General features: G+C 35.8%; 1 protein-coding gene across 1 annotated transcript; it reads right to left on the bottom strand.

The window, feature by feature from the left end:
* Positions 1 to 6,650: 6,650 nt before the first annotated feature.
* On the bottom strand, positions 6,651 to 13,943 carry LOC112056982 (trimethyllysine dioxygenase, mitochondrial). The gene is made up of 8 exons (XM_052881993.1): positions 13,899 to 13,943; positions 13,229 to 13,328; positions 12,014 to 12,126; positions 11,374 to 11,594; positions 9,827 to 10,002; positions 8,161 to 8,385; positions 7,585 to 7,718; positions 6,651 to 6,839 (listed from the first exon to the last, which is right to left on the bottom strand). Exons 1-8 carry the CDS (start codon positions 13,903 to 13,905, stop codon positions 6,703 to 6,705), a joined length of 1,113 nt encoding a protein of 370 aa, XP_052737953.1. The 5' UTR covers positions 13,906 to 13,943; the 3' UTR covers positions 6,651 to 6,702.
* Positions 13,944 to 23,169: the final 9,226 nt, after the last annotated feature.

The following is a 23,169-nucleotide window of genomic DNA, read 5'->3' as shown; positions in this document are numbered from 1 at the left end:
GCAATGATGAGGTCTAAGATAAAGCGCATTTGCCTAAAAAATGCCTATTCACTTTTTCCTTGAAGGTGCCTAAATTGTACGACGTACGTGTCAAGTAACAAAGAAGCTTGAAGGACATTCCAAATCTTAGCAATTCTTATTAGAAACGTTTTGCCTAAGTGAAGCCTGGATCTGCAATGTGCCATTAGATGGTAATGGTGACCACAAATCTTAATTGACGATCACAACTTGTGCCAAGCGAGCATAAACAAGAAAGCAGACATATCATATCAACCCATATTCGGCTCTCTGCTGAGCTCGAGTGTCCACTCAAAGTGGGGTTAAGCCAATAGTCCACCACGCTAGCCCAATGCGGAATGGCAGACTTCACACACGCTAAGAATTAAGAACATTTTCTGGTATTCCTCACGATGTTTTCCTTCACCGTTTGAGACACGTGATATTTAATTTCTTAAAATGCACGTAACTGAAAAGTTGGAGCTGCATGCCCCGGACCGGATTCAAACCCACACCTTCCGGAATCGGAGGCAGAGGTTATCACGGCTCTTAGGAATTTATGGTTGAACATTATTTGAACAAAAAATATGCGTTAGAATATTCAATTTATATCTGTTAAAATCTCAAATCCCTATTGAATTGATAGAACAAACATCGTAAAACAAGCATTAGAGACTTACGTAACTTGTACCTACAGATAATCAACTCGTACCTGCTGCAAACAACGGATTTCCACTCAGGTACCCTCAACCTCATGTGCTCACATAAATTTCCTCTATTGACACTTCCCATCTACCCTAAAGCTGACCACACATTGGCAAATATCGTTAGAATTATTATACGTCGGAATGATTAACAATATTGTGCAACTTTCCGCAAAATCGAACGAATCCAAGCATCATCTAAACCCGATAAAGTTCATAATAAGTTAAAATAAGTTAGGTAATTACTAAAGTACTTAGGTAACTTTTTATAATAGATGACGGTAGAGTCATAATCCCTTGATGATGAAACATAGCTGAGTATACGACATGGATTCGAGTATACACAATTCAATGCGTCACTGAGCCGAACGCGCGATTTCGAATGGAACAAAAGAAACCCGAAAATCCGGAAGGAAATCCGGGGTCTGGTAACGGCGAATAAAATATTTTTCTTTTTTTTTTCTTTCTAAATCTATTTAAATAAAAGAAAGTCGTGTAGGGTACGAGTAGGGTAAGGTAATAATAGTGGTATGGTAGAGGTAAGGTAAGGGTAGGATAAGTGTAGGGTGGGAGGAGGCTAAGGGCAATTAGAGGTAGGATAGGGGTAGGGTAGAGGTAGGGTAGGGGTAGGGTAAGTGCAGTGGGGGAGTAGGGTAGGGTTAGTTAATTATAATTAAAGGCAGTCTTATGGCTTCGTACTTACCCAGCTATGTATATTTGCTAAGCAATCATTAGTCTTAGGAAAATAGGATACGTCCTAAATATTTATTTAAAAACTTGGATGAACAAAATATACTCGTACTACACAAATAAATGATACAGAACAAGTAATAACCAAAGTGTTTTCGCCTTACAACATAAATCAGTGTAAACAGTATATACATAGGCAACAAGGGAGTAGCCCTTAGCACTCACGCATTCGGCCTCGTATGCTCACATAAATTTCCTATATTGACACACCGCACCATAAGTGTCGCCGCACACGGAGGCTACACCGTGATCACAAATGCCGCCACCTAAATAAAGCTAGAAGCGGCGTTTTGTAGCGTGTGACGGCCACCGGCATCACATCACATCAACTATACCATGTGCAATGAGTCCATATAAAATTCAAACATTGATTTCAATGACAGAACCAGCGCACAAGAGTAGGAAATCGTTCACTGCGCCGCTAGACCTTTATATTACGTTGTGAGCCTAGTATGAAAACATAAATAGTTTAAAAAACTAAAAAACACGCTTGATACCCATATCATGGGGGTGCATTTCAAATAGCCTGCCCGTCGTCATGGACGTCCGCCATATTGGAGTTAAGTCATATGACTATTTTTTCGTATTTCTGACAGCAATCCCTTTCATTTGATATCCATATCATAGGTGTGGATTTCAAACAGTCAGTCCGCCATCTTGGGGAGGCCGCCAAACTGGATTTGTAATGATGTTTCTTAGCTAGTCATGTATTGTCAACAGAATTCAGAGCGTGTGCAAAATTTCATCTTAATCGAAGACCAAAAAGTGGGTCAAATTAAGATTCCAAGATTTTCTTACATACATAGTTACAAGTGAAGCTAATATGCATGTTAACTAGAGTAAAGAGGTGGCAGCGTTTTGTAGTTGCGTGTGCGAGGACACTGAGACCAGTTCTCACTACGAACGATACTCAAGACCAGATATGCGAAGATCTAAACTAAGAAACTAAAAAGAAATGTTTTAAAGTAGACTTTTGAACTCTTTATTTTTATCTGACAACGCCGAATCCAAGAAAAGGGTTAAGATTTATTATTATTCTTTGTTTGGCTCACGATTGACTACGATCTCACCTGGAAATAGGTATGTGTAGATTATTGTAGATAGTACTACCTGAACGTCAGCATGATTTTTGGGATTTTTACCCAAAAATCATCATCATCATTTATGAGCCAATGGACATCACGATCCGGAGCCGCCTTCATCCAGCGAATATCCCTGGAATAATGTAATCCCTGTATGTCGTCAGTCCACCCACAAATAATCTAGGGCAAACGTCCTGAGTACAGACTGAGGCACCATCGAGCTAGCACCGCCATCAAACTGATCATCAGTTAGAACATAATATGATATATGTATAGAACTTAGAATTATATTATTTTTCGCTTTTTTGTTTAGTCAATATGTTTCATGTTGTTAAAGTCGGTTGAATTTTTTTTATTGATTTTTTTTGAACTATCTACTTTGTACCGTTTTGATATTGAAATATTTTCTGGGTGAATAACGATCGTTTTCTTAGCTACCTTATTAATATAAGTTATAAATTACTTATTAATATATTTAAGTTTTTGAGTTTAATTACCACCATTATAATTATAACTTAAACTAAACATGACGTTGCTTGTAAACTAAGCCTAATTGAAATAAATGAAATTTGAATCTATACTAATATTATAAAGCTGTAGAGTTTGTTTGTTTATTTGAACACGCTAATCTCAGGAACTACTGGTCCGATTTGAAAAATTCTTTTAGTGTTAGATAGCCCATTTATCGAGGAAGGCTATAGGCTATATATTATCCCCTTATTCTTACGAGAACGGGAATTACGCGGGTGAAACCGCGCGGCGTCAGCTACTTTATAATATGTGAAAATCGTAACAAGTTACACAAGTGTAAGCAACTGCAGCCACTAATCTCGAGGAAGTTGAATAACAAGTCATTAACCACGTATACAGGTGTTGTACCGGGTAAAGTGGCCAATAAATTGTACCTCTTGCTCGTTATACGGACGGCATAAGTTCCGTTTCCGTTAGGCACCGCTGATATTTTTCCGATATTATTGTACAGAAACTATTTCACGTAATTTCACTATAATATTGTGAATGTAATTGTAACTATAATATTGTGTATGTAATGTAATTGTATTGGGTGATAGCCCAGTGGATTCCTCTGCCTGCGATTCCGGATGGTATCGGTTCGAATCCTGTCCGGGGCTTGCACCTCCAACTTTTCAGTGTGAATTTTAAGAAATTAAATATCACGGGTCTACGACGGTGAAGGAAAGACATAGTGAGGAAACCTACATACCTGAGAATTTTCTTAATTCTCTGCGTATGTGAAATCTGCCAATCCGCACTGGGCCAGCGTGGTGGACTATTGACTCGAGTCTCCTTCTCATTCTGAGAGGAGACTCGAGCTCAGCAGTGAGCTGAATATGGGTTGATAATGAATGATGAATAATATATATACTAATATTTTAAAGAGGTAAAGTTTATGGTGCTGTAGAGAGTAAACTCTGGATCTACCGAACCGATTTTAAAAATTCTCTTACCGCTGAAAGCCACGTTATTTGTGAATGTTATAGGTATATTATCTACTTATTCTCACGGGAACGAGAACCACGTTGGTGCATCCGCGGAGCGTCGACTAGTGTTAAAATATAATATCATTCCAACCTAGACCAGTCCCACTTCTGAATAGCTCAGTTGGCTGAACGGCGAAACTTTTTCAATATTTTTTTAAATAAAAGCTTCGATATTAATTTATTATGCCTTTATAATATTCAGTCGGGCGCTTTGACAGAGGAACTTTTTAAATATTCACGACAAAAGTTTGTTAAAGTACATAATGAAATTTGCTTTAATAATAAAAGTTTTGTTGTCGTTCGCAATATTGGTTTTGTTTTAGTATTTTTGTGGTTACTTTTCCATCTTTCATGTTAGAGGAATGTCCTTTCAAAGACAAAGACTTATTTTAAAAAGAAAAAATTGTTTTTTTTTATATTTTCTATCACCACCATTCATCATCATCAAATCAACCGATGGACGTCCACTGCAGGACATAGGTCTTTTGTAGGGACTTCCAAACATCACGATTCTGTGCCGCCTGCATCCAGCGAATCCCTGTGACTCGCGATGTCTTCAGTCCATAATTTGACGAGGGGTCGACCAACATTGCGCTTTCAAGTGCGGGGTCGCCATTCCAGCACCTTGGAACCCCAATGTCCATCGGCTCTTCAAATTACGTGCCCATTGACACTTCAGCGTCGCGACTCGTTGAGCTATGTCAGTGATTTTGATCTCTTGCAGATTTCCTCATTTCTAAATTAATTTACCTTTAAGAATTTGTTTTTAATTTACTGTGAAAAACCTTTTTCAAAAGTATTTACCTCGTGGTTTCGATTAATTTGAAAAATAAACTCTTACAACAATTGCATTATTTTTGTGTTATTTTGATTACTATATTTTCATTTTTGTTTTTAGACGTTGCCTCTATACATACATACAGTTCGCGCGGCGAGAGTTTGGCTTTGACCTTCGGATGGAGGGGATTACTGCGCATGGGTACTGTCACGCACACAATACTTTTCCTTTTTTATGTACCAGGTTGGATATTTGAGTGGGTCAAAATTCATGTATAGTGATAATAATGCTAGAAAATAATACGAAGTAGATAAACTTCTTCATTTATTAAAACTATTGATAGTTATTTTACATATTTAAAATGTTTATACAGAGACAGCAATGAAAATTCTAAATAATTGTTTTTAATAAAATTATTTATTCCAAGATACATGTAAAATTGGTACATAAGAATCGACAACAATTAACGAAAATAGCAATTCATTTGTGAACGTGATTGTACAACAGGAGTGCGCGGTACGTCGTTTCGGTGCGAGAGGCAGGTAACGACTGGAGCGCCAATCAGAGCACCGCGCACCCGCCCCGCACCCCGCTAATGCCCGTTGATACCCAATTTCTGATTTCTGCGCAATAACGGTCAAAGCCAAACTCTCGCCGCGCGAACAGTAATAGATGACGAAAATGTTTATTAATAATTGTCTATTTTCAAGCATTTAATTTTTTTACTGATAATTTATTGTCAGATATATCTGTGCTAGGGAACTCAGAGCCTACCAAAGATGATAGAGTATAAAAAAAAAAACATACATACAGCCGAACGTAAAACCTCCTCCTTTTTGGAAGTCGGTTAAAAATAGAATGTTATGATTTAGTCTTGGTCAGTGTATTCAAAATATCGGTCGTAGATTCTTACTTTGTTAATTATTTAATTGTTTTGATAAATAGATGGTGATAATAAATGTAATCTCGTGTTATTTATTTAAACCACTCCTGTATAATATTATTCTGTGGTAATATTATTGTATAACATATCTAACAAATTCATAAAAGAAAAACCACCATGATTCGTCACTGTCAAATGTACATAATAGATAATGGAGAGAGGCGAGGAAAGGATAAGCTATGGATTAATGCCACAAGCCCTATCCCATGTTCATTAATAAGATCGTGTGTTAATGCCACACTAATCCGCGAATAACACGACAATGCTTGTTATCAATCCTTGTACAAGCTTGTATGTCTAATATCGAATATCGTTGTTCACATCGATATGATTAGGCTTAGTTATGACAGACATTGGCATTCAAGAAATAATTATAAGAGGACCATTAGGTGCAAGTCTTCATTTAGTATATTTTCTACTAGCGGACGCCCGCGACTTCGTCCAGTTTTTCAGGAATTCAGTTTTTCACAAATCCCACGGGATAAACTCAATTAAGGTTTAATTTGCTTTGAATTTGGGATTTTATTAAATATTGGACTATATTTAAAGGCTTTTAGATATAATTTTCTTTACCAATAATTCTAAAACTGTCAAAGAAAAATTGACCAGTTTCCAAGTGAAATTTTTTACTTGATTGTTCGTCCTTACATTTATTATAAGAGGTAAAAGATGGGAGCTCCTTGAATAATATTTCATTCTGTTTTTTAGTATTTGTTGTTATAGTGGCAACATAAATACATCTGTGAAAAAATAACTTATCTAATTATCGCGGTTCATGAGATACAGCCTGGTGGCAAACGGCAGCGGTTTCTAATTAATAAGTTCTCGTTAAGCCTTTTGGATACGGAATTCTAAAAAGAATTTTATTTATATCTATATAAATTTATTTTACTAATATAACATTTACTAATATAACATGTACTAATATAACATGTACTAATATAACATTTCAATTAATAACACGTAATGCTCGTGCTTTGTTGAGCCACTCAGAGCGCGCGACGTAACTGCCGCCAAGCACACGTTTCCCTGTGAACCCCGTCCTACCATGGAGAAGACGGAAGTTGTCAAACACCAAAGCGGTTCCTGAAAAAAAAGCATTTAGCATCTAAATATTTATTTATAATTAAAAATAAGAGTAAATTGATAATTATTGTAAAACTAGTGGAATTCAGTGTTTCACAAATCCCGCGGGACCAAAGAATTTTTCCGTGATGAAAAGTGTACCTAAAGTAAGCCTATGTGTTAATCCAGAGTAAAATCCATTTTTATTCCAAATTTTAGCCAAATCACTACAGCAGCCGCAGCGCAAAGGATGAACAAATAAACATACTTACACACAAACTTTCGCGTTTATAATATTAGTGTGATCACATTGAAATAGGATCAAAACTATGATTCTATTAACACAGCGTGCTTACCTTATGTACTGTGTAACCGTGTGTAATTAACTTATTATACAAAGGTTTTCAAAATTGAGCTTAATTGAAAAATACAAGTAAAACATTGCATTTGCATTGATGCAGAAAAGGTTTATGTAGTAATGTCCACATCATAATTATTATCTTATTAATGTATAAATGCGAAGGATGTGTATGTGTGTTAGCTTTTTACATACCGAAATGAAAAATATTTCTGTCAGTATCTCGGTTCAATTAAGTCTCAGAAACTACACAACTTTTCCTATGACTTTCACAATAATAAGTGAAGTCTCGAAACACATATATTTTATTTTATCAATATTGGTTGTAAGAAGAAAATTTATCTTGAAAAATATTTGAGAGTTTCCGCTTCTTCTTATAATAAAATATATTTCTTATTAAAACATTACCCGGCACAAGTTTAAACTTCCACTGGCATTCCAGATTTTCATAGTATCTTGATAAATTCCTCAGCGAACGATAGTAAGCCCTGCATTCCTCCTGGCTGGAGAATGCCATCGCTGTGCGATCGTAGACGTTGAATCTGGCAAAATTAATACCGATATTTGAGATATTTAGCCACAGTATAAAGCTAGATAAAGGTTATACTTGCTTCTACCTTATTATAGCAACCAAAACAATTAACATTATTGTAAAATTTGATAAAGATTTTTTTTTTACATTCTTTACAAGTTAGCCCTTCACTACAATCTCACCTGATGGTAAGTGATGATGCAATCTAAGATGGAAGCGGGCTAACTTGTTAGGAGGAGGATGAAAATCCACACCCCTTTCGGTTTCTACACGGCATCGTACCGGAACGCTAAATCGCTTGGCGGTTCGTCTTTGTCGGTAGGGTGGTAACTAGCCACGGCCGAAGCCTCCCACCAAAATAAAGATAAAGATTGATATCAAAAGTTTCCCCTGGGGGTGCCTCTACAACGTGATGAATGCCCCCCTATGAATTCCACTGTAAGTCTACTTACCTTATTTGCTGAATATCCTTAAACTTGTCTAATCGTATGACCGGCGCAGCATATCTGAAGTTATGGCCATCCTCCAAATACTGTGCTTCAAGGTCGAAGTTTGTCAGAAATTCATAATCCTCTGGGAACTCTTTCTTTAGCTGCGAAGCTCCATAGAATCCGTCCACGAGAATTGATTCACCGCCACTACCATTGCTATGTTCTAAACAATGAAAAACTTGAAGCCTGTAATAAAAGAAGCAAGAAGGTTATGATTTATCATGGTTCTTTAATGGTTTCAGAGGATTTTAGAAGTTATAGAATTGTGCTTGTAGGCAAAACATTGAATGTTTTGATTAACCAGGCAGTGTTACTGTGGACTTTGGCTATTATTTTGGGTGAGGTAGGTATACGTGCCAACTAGGAGCAGTTGTATGTACGTTGCCTTGAACGTTCAATTCTGTATTAACTTTTCTTCTTCTGTTAGTAGTGCCATGTCCTATCGGAGGTATTTTTTTTTATTCTCTACAAGTTAGCCCTTGACTACAATCTCACCTGATGGTAAGTGATGATGCAGTCTAAGATGGAAGCGGGCTAACTTGTTAGGAGGAGGATGAAAATCCACACTCCTTTCGGTTTCTACACGACATCGTACCGGAACGCTAAATCGCTTGGCGGTACGTCTTTATCGGTAGGGTGGTAACTAGCCACGGCCGAAGCCTCCCACCAGCCAGACCTGGACCAATTAAGAAAACCTGAATCGGCCCAGCCGGGGATCGAACCCAGGACCTCCGTCTTGCAAATCCAACGCGCATACCACTGCGCCACGGAGGCCGTCAAATACAATCCACCGGTTCTGCGACTTATTAAGCCATGTCACCTATGTTTTTTTTACGCAATTCCTCATTATGGATCACGTTAAAAAATTAGTTACAGTTTTGTCTTTCGCCTTTGTGTGTCTTTTAATTTTCTCCTTTGTTGTGTCTTGTAATTTTCTCCTTAGATAGCAACTTTACTATTGTCACAATATTAATATGTAGGCGAAAATTGGTGTGTGTAAGACCGTGTGTAACGCCTTGTCACGATGTCCTTCACGCTGCCATTACTGAACGGATTTCGCTGAAACTTGCAATGGAGATAGATATACTGAGACGGGCAGCGTGACGTCAGAAATGTGTATTCAGCAATGAAAATCTTCGTATAGTTCCAACAAAGTGTATTATCACCAACAAAGATCGCGCTCGATCGGCTACCAGTCGACAAATAATTACCGACTATGACTCTTACAACTACTTTTTAATTATACAGTTTTACGGCTTAGTCTTACATTATGAAATTAATATCATTATAATATTTAAATTAATTATAAAATGTAAATAGTTTAAACTGAGTTTAAATAGTAAATAATAAAGCTAAAGATAGAATCTTTAGGTTTAGTCAAATCAGTATCTTATAAACGAAAAACTGTAATCATGCATGACGTTGAAGAATTATTATTATCAGCAAATAACAGACAATGTTTATAATAATGTATAGATAGTTTAGTATATATATATATATATATAGTTTGTTAGATGGAAGTCGTAGGCCCCCGTAACAGATGATAATCCTGTTATTTTTTCATCCCTAAAAATTTTTGGGCTTTACGCGATTTCGAGCGTCGCAATTAAAACTACAAGTAGCTTACCCAGCAGCTTCGTTGAAGTAAGTGTTATCATTGTGGACTGCCAGAGGCACGTTGGTGTACGCAGTGTCCGCATGCAGCATAACATTGGTCACCTCCCACATCCCGCCGAACATCGTGTGCTGTACACCGCCCAACGCTTTACATACTTTCTCCGTCGCTTCTAGTGATACTTCCACCTGAATTTTGGTAAATATCCAATTCTAGTGTTAAATAGTGCTCGTATAGTAGTTTTACTATAATATTATAAAGGCCAAAGTTTTTGTGTAAGTGTGTAAGTGTGAAAGTGTATAAGTGTGTAAGTACGTTTGTTCCTCTTTTACGCTGCGGCTACTGAAGCGATTTAGCTGAAACTTGAAATGGAAATAGATTTTACTCTGGATTAACACATAGGCCTTTGGATTAACTTTTCATCCCGGAAAAATCCATGGTTTCTGCGGGATTTGTGAAAAACTGAAATCCACGCGGACGAAGTCGCGGGCGTCCGCTAGTATAGTAGTAAAATTAAAACAAATTGACTACTATACTAGCGGACGCCCTAACCTGTCTTTTGAATAGTGATTGCAGATTACTCATTTCTAGTAATCTGCAATCACTATTCAAAAGTCAGGTTTGTGTGTAGTGACTCTACCATCGGTTCGGAAGGCAGGATCTGCTGAGCCGGCTTTAAACTCAACAGTTGCTCTTTTATATAAAAATAATACACTATCTTAGTTGACAATGGTTACATTAATTAAAATTTCTTTTACTATCTGTGTAAAGTTGGAAGTTGATCCAATGGCCTATACATATTTTACAACGTTTTTGACACATTGGTTCACAACCCTACGAATGAATTTTGCTATTTTTGAAGGTGATAAGTTGCTATCACAATCAATATTGGTATTTTTAGTTGTAGTACAGTTCCTTGTGCCAGAGCTTGGAAGGGGAAGTTCTGTAATGATTATTTTCTTATTATAATTATCTGTAGGGGTTGCCGATGCAATTGCAGACATAGTAGGCTAAACGCCTTACACCTACTGTTGCACTACTTGCACTCTCAAGTTTTGCTCTATTATAGATTTCCGACTCAAAATTAAGTGTGCTATCTGAATGTATGCAAATGTAAGATTTAGAAATGTTGAATGTTTTATGTTGAAATCGATATAATCGACTATACCTAGACTTTCTCTGACTCACCACACTACCTTCTTATAAAGTTGCAATTCCTCAATTAAAATAAAAAAGTGTGTGTCAGCACACACACGAATGGATTTTACTCTTTCAGATCGACTGTCTAAATAGGTGTGTTGCCCCACAGCATACGCTATGTGCGTCTCAATAACTACGCCTGAAAAGAAAAGGTGCGCAACCGAGGAGCAGCAGACCGCGGCGTGCGCGCTCGCCAACAACGTGCACATGCGTGCGATGAAAGGTGCGCAGAATAGGTTGCGCACAAAAACATAACGTTCATTGAATTTTACTGCCCATATTTTTACCGGGGGCTATATATGAAAAATCCATTCTTAAGGAGTAAACTCCAAAAAAAAACACAAAAATATTTAACGTACCCCTTCTATAAGAGCAGCACCATAGTCTATGAGACTTGTGAAAACTATTTCAGCGCCTTCCACAGAGTTAAGAAACTTGTCGACATGGACCTTCGCTACTTTACTTGCTACTTCCTTTCCTCGCCAGAGTAGTGGTCTTCGTCTTCTCTTGTTGGTCCAAACTGAATACTCAAATTCTGATAGAAATTCTGCTTTATAGATGGACTCATGATTGTCACTCCCTGGATAATTAAATGTGAATTAAACTCAAATCGTCCGTATTGAAATAGACAATAAATTCAAATTCAAAATTATTTTTTGTCAATTAGGTTAGTTTACAAGCATTAATTTAATCAAATCATAAAATCTTCGAGCACTTCATTAATATTTTTTTTTTATTCTTTACAAGTTAGCCCTTGACTACAATCTCACCTGATGGTAAGTGATGATGCAGTCTAAGATGGAAGCGGGCTAACTTGTTAGGAGGAGGATGAAAATCCACACCCCTTTCGGTTAAAATTCGGATTTCTTACAATCAGCCTTCTTCCATCTTAGTTTGCATCATCACTTACCATAAGGTGACATTGTAGTCAAAGGCTAACTTAGAAAAATAAAAAATAATAACAAAAGTTTACGTATGTAGTACTTTAGGGATACTTACACACGATGAGAATTTGACTCTTGTCATATTCCACACTGGTAATGGTCACATCTGGTATGTCTAGTAAATGCTGAACTCTCTGGAACGTGGTTGAATTGTAACATGCTGAACACCTACCAAAAGTTTAAAAGATAACTTTACTCCTACTAATGTTGAAGTTGGGTAAATTGTAGCCTATGTTACCCGAGCCATAATAACGAAACTATTGCATGATATATTGTATATCAAAAGCTAGTGAAGAGTTTTGGCGCAAAAGAGGACCGTATGCAAAAACATAGACAGTTACATCATAGAGTGCTAAACCAATCTCTAGCTTTTGACTTTGCTGTAATAAGATAAAAAGTATGATTGAGTATTTTTGCATTGTTTTGTTGTCCAAGTTGATAACAATATCAACTTTGAAAAATAGGTACTAAAGTCCGGTCGCTCATAGATTGCGTTTCTGACACCTGTCAATGTCAATGAGATATTTATATATGTTTTATTAACCTTAATAACGGGTAGTAACTTTATAAATTGAATAATTATCGTCGTTATCAACCCATATTCGGCTCACTGCTGAGGTGGAGTCTCCTCTCAGAATGAGAGGGGTTAGGCCAATAGTCCACCACGCTGGCCAATAGTCCACCCAATGCGGATTGGCATACTTTACACACGTAGAGAATTATCCTCAAATTCTTAAAAATCCTCTGGGCTATCACGGCTATAAATAATTATGCCAACTTACAATACGAGTAAACGTATTAAATTTGGTGACATTGACAGGTGTCAGAAAAGCGATCTCTGAGCGGCCGGACTTTACGTACGACAACGATAATTTTATACTGTAAATATCGTTGACGTACGAGTAGGTAACTCAATACAACGAGTCCAGTTTAAATCAACCAGATAAAAGAGCTTTGAAACTTTTTCATTTCTGATTTATTTGAAACTAGCGGACCCGGTCAAGCTGTCCAGTGACATAAGTGCGTCACTACGTTTTCCCTACCTGCCCTACCCCTACCCATACAAACGCTTCATACAAACTTCCACAACCCATTTTAGGAAAGTGAGGGGGTTAGAAAGTACTTTACTCCTTTCAACTATTTACTAAAAAATCACGTAAATTTGTTGCTCCGTTTTGCCGTAAAAGACGGACAAACAAACAAATAGACAGACACACACACTTACACATTTATAATATTAGTATTTTCAGTTATAATAAAGTTTATCTACCTGCATTGATCTCTTAACCAGACGTCTTCAAACACTATAGAAGTTCCATCGTCGAAAAGGACAGTTAGCGATCCGTCAGTAATGTTGACCGATTGTAGAGCTAAAACATTTGAGTAAAACATAATATAATATTTAATGCCTAATTTAAATCTAATTTTATAATGATGGTATTAAATTAAACTAAAGCAATGCACTGGTCATACTATATTCATAAATTTAAAAATATAGTGTATATACAGGAAGAAAATTTTTTTAGTGCGGATATTTTTATATTTTGTACATAAACAAAATTTAATGATCACGTATTTTTTCTTTTTTTTTTTAATTAAAAAATAACAAAATTATCGTTAGCTAAAGTTATTTACTTTTGAACAGAATTTTAGGGTCACCCTATTGTGCGTTTATTTTATTTTCGTTTGATACCTAAAGGACGTCACCAGATCACTTTTAAGCTGAATATATCTTGTTAAGTAATAATATGTACATTATTTTGTTATTTTAGAGACATAAATTAAAAAAAAAAATTACATAAAATGTATCAAACTGTTTGTAGATTTATATTCTATTAATGATACAGAACCACGAAAAAAAATATCCGCACTAAAGACCGAATCACCCTGTATATATGTATAGTAAACAAGTTACGGATTTTTTTTTTTAATATACATACCAGACATCCTTTCGGTAACGTAATAGTTGTTAAAATGAGAAACATTGAACAGAATGTTTAAATACGAGTAGATTATAAATTCATAACATACCGATAAACTGTTTTTGTAAGCAATGTTATCAGAACTTGGGGTCATTCGCCAATTAGTTCGTACTACATAACTAGATAGTAACACACAAGAAGTACACCAGTAACCAGGGACGTGTCATCTTATTATATATATATTTAAAAAAAAAACAAACAAACTAAATTGAAATTCGCTTCATCCGTTCAGGAGCTATGGTTCCACAGACAGACAGACACCCTCTTTTTGCGTCGCTGGTTAAAAAAACATTATAAATTTATTTTTGTCTGTGGCATCGTACCTTCGAATTAATCGTATTTTTTTTTCAATCGTGGTTTGACAAATTCATCATTCAGGTGGTTTGACAAGATCATTTTCAAAATTCAAAATTCTTAAGCAGGTTTTGTTTGCAAGCACTTATGAAACTTCCAATAAGTCTGTTTGTAGTGACTTCCGACTCGGAAGGCAGAAGACAATCAGAAGATATATGCGTTTTTCTATAGCATCTGCATTTTTTTTATTCTTCAAAAGTAAACCCTTGACTACAATCTCACCTGATGGTAAGTGATGATGCAAGCTAAGATGGAAACGAGCTAACTTGTAAGGAGTAGGATAAAAATCCCACCCCTTTCCCACCAGCTAGACCTGGACCAATTAAGAAAACCTCAATCGGCCCAGCCGGGGAACGAACCTAGGACCTCCGTCTTGTAAAACCACTGCGACACAGAGGCCGTCCTAATTTCATCTACGTCATTGAATCATATTTAGTGACATCACATTTTAGAACACTCCAATCACTTAAAGCCCTTAGAAAAATTATGATGAAGATTCATTCAATTTAAAAATTAAATTTAATGAATCTTCTGCGTACGAAATATCTCATCATGTAATGATGATCATGATGGAAACCTTTTATTGGAAACCTTTTCCTCATTTACTGTCTCCGATGCCACATTATCTATTCATTTGAGACAATCATATTAAATGTCTTGGTTAAAAGAGGCATAAATCCTAAAACTTTCTTTATAAAAAGGGCGTTGAATCTTGTGAATTTTTCACGGAGGCTCATAAATTCAAAAGATACGCGACTGTTATAAATCAACGGACGGACTGGCGGCGTTAAGATAATAAGATTATTATTCGGTATAATTTAGTAAACTTTTAAAAAGATGACCGGTGTGGAAAGAATATGAAAAAAATTGCCAGGTAATTTGGTAACAGGGACGAAATCCTACAAATACTACTCTTATCATATTTTTTTTTAAACTTATATAAATATTATACTGAGATTGTACATTTGGATAAAATTCAAAAGGAATAGTATATGCTCTATAGCTTGGCAAGTTTGTTTGTAACACTCCCAATGGTCCGCGCGGGCGGGGGGGGCGTGAAGCGATGAATGAAAAACCCAACTAATGCACTCCACTTCCCCGCACGCAAGATTTCCCACCCGCGCAGTCTTTCCCCCGTCACCCGCATATCATGGGAATGTCATCAACGAACTTGCCAAGGTAAAGTATAGGTATAATATTATAAAAATCGTTTTTCTAGCATATTAAGTTTTAAACTATTTAGATTGTAATTTACATTTATGTAGGCTAAATTTGTTCTTAATTTATATTATGCATGTAGGTTTATGAGTTCATTAACTTATGAAAACAATTAGATAAATATCGCTAATTACCCTTTTGGCTGTATGCATAATTAAAGTTTTGGCATATAAAAAGGTACCTAAATAAACATAATTGATAACGCAAAGCATGTTTAAGATAAAGAATAAGAACTGGTTTTTAACCCTCGACGCAAAAAGAATGGTCTCTGAGGCAGCATAGCTTCCTAACGGATGAAGCGATTTGAATTTAGTTTTATTTTTTCGTATTAAAGGTAACTTATGTACAAGTGTTCTTGGACATGTGTTTTGATGAAAATCGGTTGAGCCGTTTAAAAGTAATTTAAAAGTAAAAGTTAAAGAGGTGGTGAATGGGGAAGAATAACCGAATGTCTGCAAATGTACTCGAGAGGGGTCTCAAATGAAAGCCCACTGAAAGAGAACATTGATGACTTGATCGAGAGTGTTCTTAGCTTTGTTTGATGAGAAAATTGGTGGAAGGTAAATTGGGACATAGAAATCTGTGGTATGATAAAATAATGGATATTGATGCAGCTCACATATGATGAATGAAAGAATTTTTGGCATAAAATTATTTTCATGTAGGTTTATGTACTACAATTAATTTCTCCAATTCTAGATAATTTCATGATGTGGGTTAACTATAAACTTTGGATGTTGGCGGCTCAAGGCTGACATATTTGGAAGTTCTTAAAAAATATCTATATCCGTCAATTGACTTCCATCATCTTACAATGGTGATGATACAAAAAGATTTTCATTCATTTCATATGTTTAGGCATTTCTTTATTGAGAAAAAATACAATAAGGAATTAAGCTAATTTATCATAATAACTAAACAAATCGTGCCCACGTGGAATGGTGGCAAGAATACTGACTGCATTTCCGCGCTGGACAGCCAGGCTGATCCTTTGCGTAAAAAATGAGCCAGCCTTTCTGTCACCAGTTATTAGTTTTAGGCTATATCAAAAAAGTTAATATTATAGCATAACGTTTTCTGATTTCATAAATGTTATATTTAACTAAACTGTTCATTTAAATTAATATTCTTAGTAATATGCCTTTATAGGCATTTAGGCAAACAGAAGGACAACACAGTGATTCTATATTATAGTGCCGTATTTTCCATTATGAGAAAATAACCTTCATTTTTAGGGTGTCGCAGCACCCTAAAAATAAACATTTTTCACAATAAAGGCTTTGAGCTAATATAAGTCGCTGCTTATAAGAAAACACGTCCTATTTTCTCCGCAAAATACATTTTGTTTTACCCTAAATTGAAATTTTGCGTCATTTTATGCCTACGTAAGAGACGAGCGAACTTTTATGGATTCGTCGATAAGTAAATCTCATATAAAACAAAATTATAATAGGCTTTAGATTTAAGCCAAAATATATTTCTTGAGCATTTATTTATCAATCCTTATAATGTTATCGCCGCGTTACAACGACTTGCAGTACGGACGGCTTCAGTGTGTTCGTGGCGTTCGAGCCGTCCACATCTCTTGTTGTGTAATTATTTATGGGTTACTTAGGATAGGCGGGGAGAGTGACTTGAGTGAAAAAGGGGAGTGTTAGATATCTGTCAAAGGCGCCTTTAACCCTACACACATCGTTCACAAGTACGTGACTTCACTCAAGGCCATTCTCTGCCATTCTAGGGTCTTATGTTGGTTACAGATTGATTTGTTAATTAAGTTGTCCTGACAAGTGTTGTGAATCATAGCCTTTGTTCGCCATTAGTTTTCTTATATTTGTAATCACTTTTGAGTCCTATATAATAAAATAAGGTAGCAGTGTTCAGAACTTCACAATAACAATTTGGACGTAATAATAAACATACTTAAGGTCTGTTTTACCCCATTCTGATTATAATAAGTGTCCGATATTTGTGTCAAGCTAGCTAACGCCTTAAACGTTCATTTTCAGACTTCCCGTTTCCGTAGAAAGATATGAAATATAGTTAACTAGCGGATGCCCGCGACTTCGTCCGCGTGGTGTTCAGTTTTTCACAAATCCCGCTGAAACCATGGGTTTTTCCGGGATGAAAAGCCTATGTGTTAATCCATAGTAAAATCTATTTCCATTCAAAATTTCTGCCAAATCGCTTCAGTAGCGGCAGCGTAAAAGAGGAACAAACATACTTACACACTTACACAGAAACTTTCGCCTTTATAATAAATATAAGTGTGAAGTGTGATAACACACACAAATATTGTAGCTTTCTATCGGTATGAGAATTTTAAAAATCGGTACGGGAAATCCGGAGATTACCCTAAAACGAGTTCGCGAGGTTTTAGGGTAATTATACAGTTTTGGGGTAATTTTTCTATACTTATTATACAGACCTCTGTATAATAAGTATAGAAAAGACAAAATTGGTAATTAGGTTATGCGACACTTATCTTTCAAAAGATAAAGACAAAAAGGGAGATTTAGTACTAGAATATGTTTTCACTTAGATGTATCTCAGTTTCTATTAAGCAGAATTTCTCATAGCGCGTTATAAGTAATAGAATTTGACGTTATATCGGATTTATCGACGCTCGTAAAATACCTTCATTTCCTTTATTGGACACGGGAAATATGATGAGAAATTCTTGCTATCAAGCAAACGTGGTGTAATGGAAAAATAATCTCTTTCCATGCCTGAGTGCGCTTTTCCACCCCTTTCAGTTTAATTTGATCTTCATGACTATTTTTATTGGTTTTTATTTAACTTGACAAATCTCTTTTCCTTTCCAAAATAAGAATGTGAGTTTATTTCATAAACACTTAGTCCTCATTCGCTCAAGAGTTTTTTTAACGGACGTTAAAAAAGCCTTCAAATATAGTATGAAGTTACAACGCCCAAAATTGAAAATGCTACGCTGCTCGAAAAAAAACGGTTGTCTTTAAAGTCGGTTTACCATTTCTTATGACGTGGTCACGTTCAATTATTGTCAATTGAACGTGACAACGTCATAAGAAAATACTGATGGAATGGTTCCATTTCAAAAACACTGAAACGAAAATATTAATTCAAAAAAGTAGTGTAGGTAACCAAAAAACACAAATAGACGATTTATTAAGGATTTAAAAATATTTCTGGTTTCGGTATCAACCTAATTAATTTGACACAGGTATGTACGAATTTGTTACGTATAATATCTATATTTAATCGAGTTTTTGATATTTCTAATTCCCTAAAATATATAATTTTGAGATTAAGCTATACAGTTGAAATATCAAACTGTTTCAATTTATTCTCTAAAAAAGCACAGAGTAAGCAAATAACCCAACTTTGATAATGGAAAAAGGTGCCTTTAAAATTCTTTTATCCGCATGGTTTTCAAAAACCCTACCAAGTACCTTCAATAAAGACATGGTATTGTTAAGCCATAAATGCTTTATGGTGAATGAATAGAAACCCTTCGATCGTCACGTCCAAGCAATGTTAAACAGTCACATTGCCTTTGGGCCATAGAAAAATATAAAAAGACCCTTCCTTTTCCGATATCGTGTAGGTGTAGAGAACGAATTCTTATTATGGAACCGACAATATCCTATATCGGAAGTTCAGTAGACCATGATATTGTTATTCAATAGAATATCAAATGTCCCCTTGCGTGATGGAATTTTTATGAGCTTCCCGTAATACGTTATTGGTATTGGTCATCGAAGTTATTTACGTGAAATTATTAACAAAACATACGAGCGAACGTAGAACCATTTAGAAAGTTAGTTAAAAAAATATATTACTGTAAAGTAAAATCATATGTGATATCCTTATAATCAGGTTATTTGTTGTATTTGCATTACAAGTTTGCAATAAATAATAAAAATAAAAAAGCCTTTTATTTCTTCTTATTTACAATTCATTAGGTGATAAGTATTTTAATTTGTTAATTGACAAATTAAGTAAGTTATAATTTTAAAATGTTTATTTTCTTCCCTTTTATTTAAAAGAAGAACCCTTGACTCTCCAGGTGCTGCCATTTTGATCGGTCTTTTGCCTTCAGTAGCCAGTTTTTGCCGGTGAAATTCATGATGTCGTCGACATTTCGTTATTCTGACAGTCCAGCGGTCATCTGTGAGTCGAGCGACATGTCCGGCCCATTTCCATTTAGCTTTAAGTGCGAAGGTTAGGGCGTCGATTATTTTTGTTTTCTGCCTGATGATGGAGTGACGGATTTTGTGATTTTTTTTATATTAGTTATGCTTCGTTCCATAGCTCTTTGGCAAGCCGCGAATATTTATCAAATATTTCGTACATATTCGCACTGTCGGTTTTCTACGAGGCAACACGAGGTGGCCAGGTAAACTCGTCGTCGTTGGCGAGTAGAGCAACATCGCGGCAGCGCGAGGAACAGCACGAGAGGCACAGTGTGATATAAGTCAAGTCATATATGAAAATCGGAAAATACATTTGAAAACCCGTCGCCACCGCACCCCTAGCACCCTCTCCTCCGTATAATCAAACATTTCCCCAGTGTCTGGGTGCAGGTGTTACGCCTCATGCATAAATGTAACAGCGACGATTTGTTCTGTACAAAACCACTCACTCTATCGACAGTACAAAATTTATGACAAGCGGAGTGTCAACTGTCAACACATATGCATATGCTACGGCATGTGTTTTACATTGTTGTTAAAAATGAGGCGCTCAAAAGAGGAAAATAGCCAACTCAAGGTTAGTTGTGATCAACAACGAAAGTTATTTAAACAAGTAATATCTAAATATCGTCTACAATGTCAAGATGTGTGTTCAGGATATGTAAAAACTTTATATGTATACATAAATAAAAATATAATGGAATTAAAGACAAAATTGTCCATGTGTTCGCTCAGTGTTGTAGCTTATTATTCGGATCACTTTTTGCGGTGATTTTGTAGGGATGTAACCGATCTATAATCTATATCTATAATCTAGTACAAAATTATCATGCCACGTAGGTTGTTTTTGTAATTAAAAAAAAATATTTTTCTTTTTTTAAATATGGCCAATATTCCCATTCAATATTCAGGTATACAAGAACAGGTGATGCAAGCGACAAAGTCCGAAAAAAAACTAGTGTAAGCTTTCATCCCCTTTGAACCTTGTTAAAATTTATATTTTAACGTTAGTCGAAGTACCATTTATCAAAAATATAATTATTTCCCTTTCAACCCCTAAGGGGCTACAAATTTTGAATTACAGATATTTTTTTTTATATTTAAATTTTCTTAAATTGAAATTCTAATATGTTCTAATATTATTTTAAGAGATACAGTTTGTATTATTGTAAGGGGTAATCTCTGGATCTACTAAATCGATTTTGAAAATTCTTTAATAGGTACTAGAAAGACACGTTATTTGTGAGTATAGTATTCTCGTGTTCTCATGGTAACAAGAATTATGCGGGTGAAACTGCGGGGCGTCGGCTACTCATTTATTTATTTATTTTTTAATAATAAAACTATACGTTAATTGTTCTTTGTTATTCCAGAAATTATATAATTATAACATAATAACACATCTATCAATGTCACTTAAAACAAAGAGCAAAACTAGTTGAGGCAGTTCCTAATAAGCCCTTATAAATAATTTCTACTTGGACCCTAACGGAACTTTTGATTAATAAAATAATACTTCTCGTATATAACTTTGGTAGAGACTACTCGTATTTCTGAGTAGTCCAGCCCCAAGAGGGATGAATATCCCAACAAGTTTACAAACTCACTAACAGTAAATGATTTCGCATATAACTAGTTTATTAAAAAGAGATATAATTTGATTATTTGATAGCATTGAATAGGCACTGAAATTCTAGGCCGATTTAAAAAATTCTTTCACCGATGAAAAGCTACTTCATCAGGGAGTAACATAGGGTGATTAAAAGAGCTTAGTGGAATCAGAGGCAGAGGTCGTATCACCTCTGCCTCTGATTCCGGAGAGTGTAGGTTCGAATCCAGTCCGGGGCATGCACCTGCAACTTTTCAGTTGTGTGTATTTTACATGTCACAAACGGTGAAGGAAAAACATCATAAGGAAACCTGCATACCAGAGAATTTTCCTAATTATTTGCGTGTGTGCGCTGTTTAGGAGTTAGGCCAATAGGGAGGGGTTAGGCCAATAGTCCATCACGCTGGCCCAATGCGGTCTGGCCTAACCCCTCTCATTCTAAGAGAATACTCGGGTATTCTCGAGCTCAAGCGCAGCAGTGAGGCGAATATGTGTTGATAATAACGATGAATATAGATTAATTTCTTTTTCCCGAATTTTTACGGGAATGGGAAATAAAATAGTCTAATAATAACAAAACATGGCAACATCATTGAGACTTGAGTGTATAGCTCTAGTACACCATAAAACCGAATTCTCGTGAAAAGGTTGGACTTAAACACTCATTCATTTTATCTTCAGTCGTAATAATTTATATCAGCTACGTGACTTTTCTTGAGAGAACTTTATGAACGCATCGTCGTTGAGCGGAAAGCCAAGAAGCATTTTTCTTGTAAAGGAAATTTTATTTTTCCCGTTCGTCTTTTTTGCGTCGCGTTTTTGTCGTTTCTAAGAGCAAAGGCCATGATATCTCAACTGAGATGTTACGGAACCTGAGCAAAAAAGTAAGTCATGGCTAAAAAGGTGTATCTTGTTTTTGCTGAGTATACTGCGACCTCTTTTAAGGTACTCGCAAAAACACGAATCTCAAGATGACCGCACCTTTCACCTTCACATTCCTCACACACAATATAATATTATCAACCCATATTCGGCTCACTGCTAGGGAGGGATTAGGGCAAAATTCCACCACGCTGCCCAATGCGGATTGGCAGACTTCACACACGCAGAGAATTAAGACAATTCTCTGGTATGCAGGTTTCCTCACGATGTTTTTCCTTGATATTTAATTTCTTAAAATGCACACAACTGAAAAGTTGGAGGCGCATGCCCCGGACCGGATTCGAACCATCACCCTCCGTAATCGGCTAAGAATACGGGAATTTAATTACAGCTTATGACACTCACAAATAACGTGGATTTATGTGGTAAAAAAAATTCGAAATCGATTCAGTAGATCCAGAAATTACCACCTACAATACCAACCTACAAAAGCTTTACCTCTGTATTATTATAGTCATCATCATCATTATCAACCCATATTCGGCTCACTGCTAAGCTCGAGTCTCCTCTCAGAATGAGAGGGGGTTAGGCCAATAGTCCACCACTCTGGCCCAATGCGGATTGGCAGACTTCACACACGCAGAGAATTAAGAAAGTTCTCTGTTATGCAAGTTTCCTCACGATGTTTTTCCTTTTTGAGACACGTGACAACCTACAAAAGCTTCACCTCTATATAATTATAGTATAGATACGTAACTATATACTTAATGTCTACGTAACTATCGTTGAAAACACATAATTCTATAACTGAGGGCAATCCATTTTCAAATTAAATTTAAGGAAACATTGAATATCCCCTACAATTAATATGAAACTAGATAAAACAATTAGAGGTAGGTAGCTAATAGTTGTTTTGAAACTAATAGGATTCAGTGAAAAGTTTTGTCGGATTTACGAATATTTCGCAAATTAATTGCTTTTAAGAGCTTTT

Source organism: Bicyclus anynana, chromosome 6, assembly GCF_947172395.1.
Source record: "Bicyclus anynana chromosome 6, ilBicAnyn1.1, whole genome shotgun sequence".
NCBI classification, from domain to species: Eukaryota; Metazoa; Arthropoda; class Insecta; order Lepidoptera; family Nymphalidae; genus Bicyclus; species Bicyclus anynana.
This window is presented reverse-complemented; position numbering and strand designations above follow the sequence as displayed.

What these genes read in the sequence shown, in the direction of transcription:
- LOC112056982 (XM_052881993.1), bottom strand. An exon ending in TACTTCAACGAAGCTGCTGG is followed by an intron (nt 8,386 to 9,826) that starts GTAAGCTACTTG and finishes CTTTTATTACAG; the next exon opens with GCTTCAAGTTTTTCATTGTT. An exon ending in AAGGATATTCAGCAAATAAG is followed by an intron (nt 7,719 to 8,160) that starts GTAAGTAGACTT and finishes TAATTTTGCCAG; the next exon opens with ATTCAACGTCTACGATCGCA.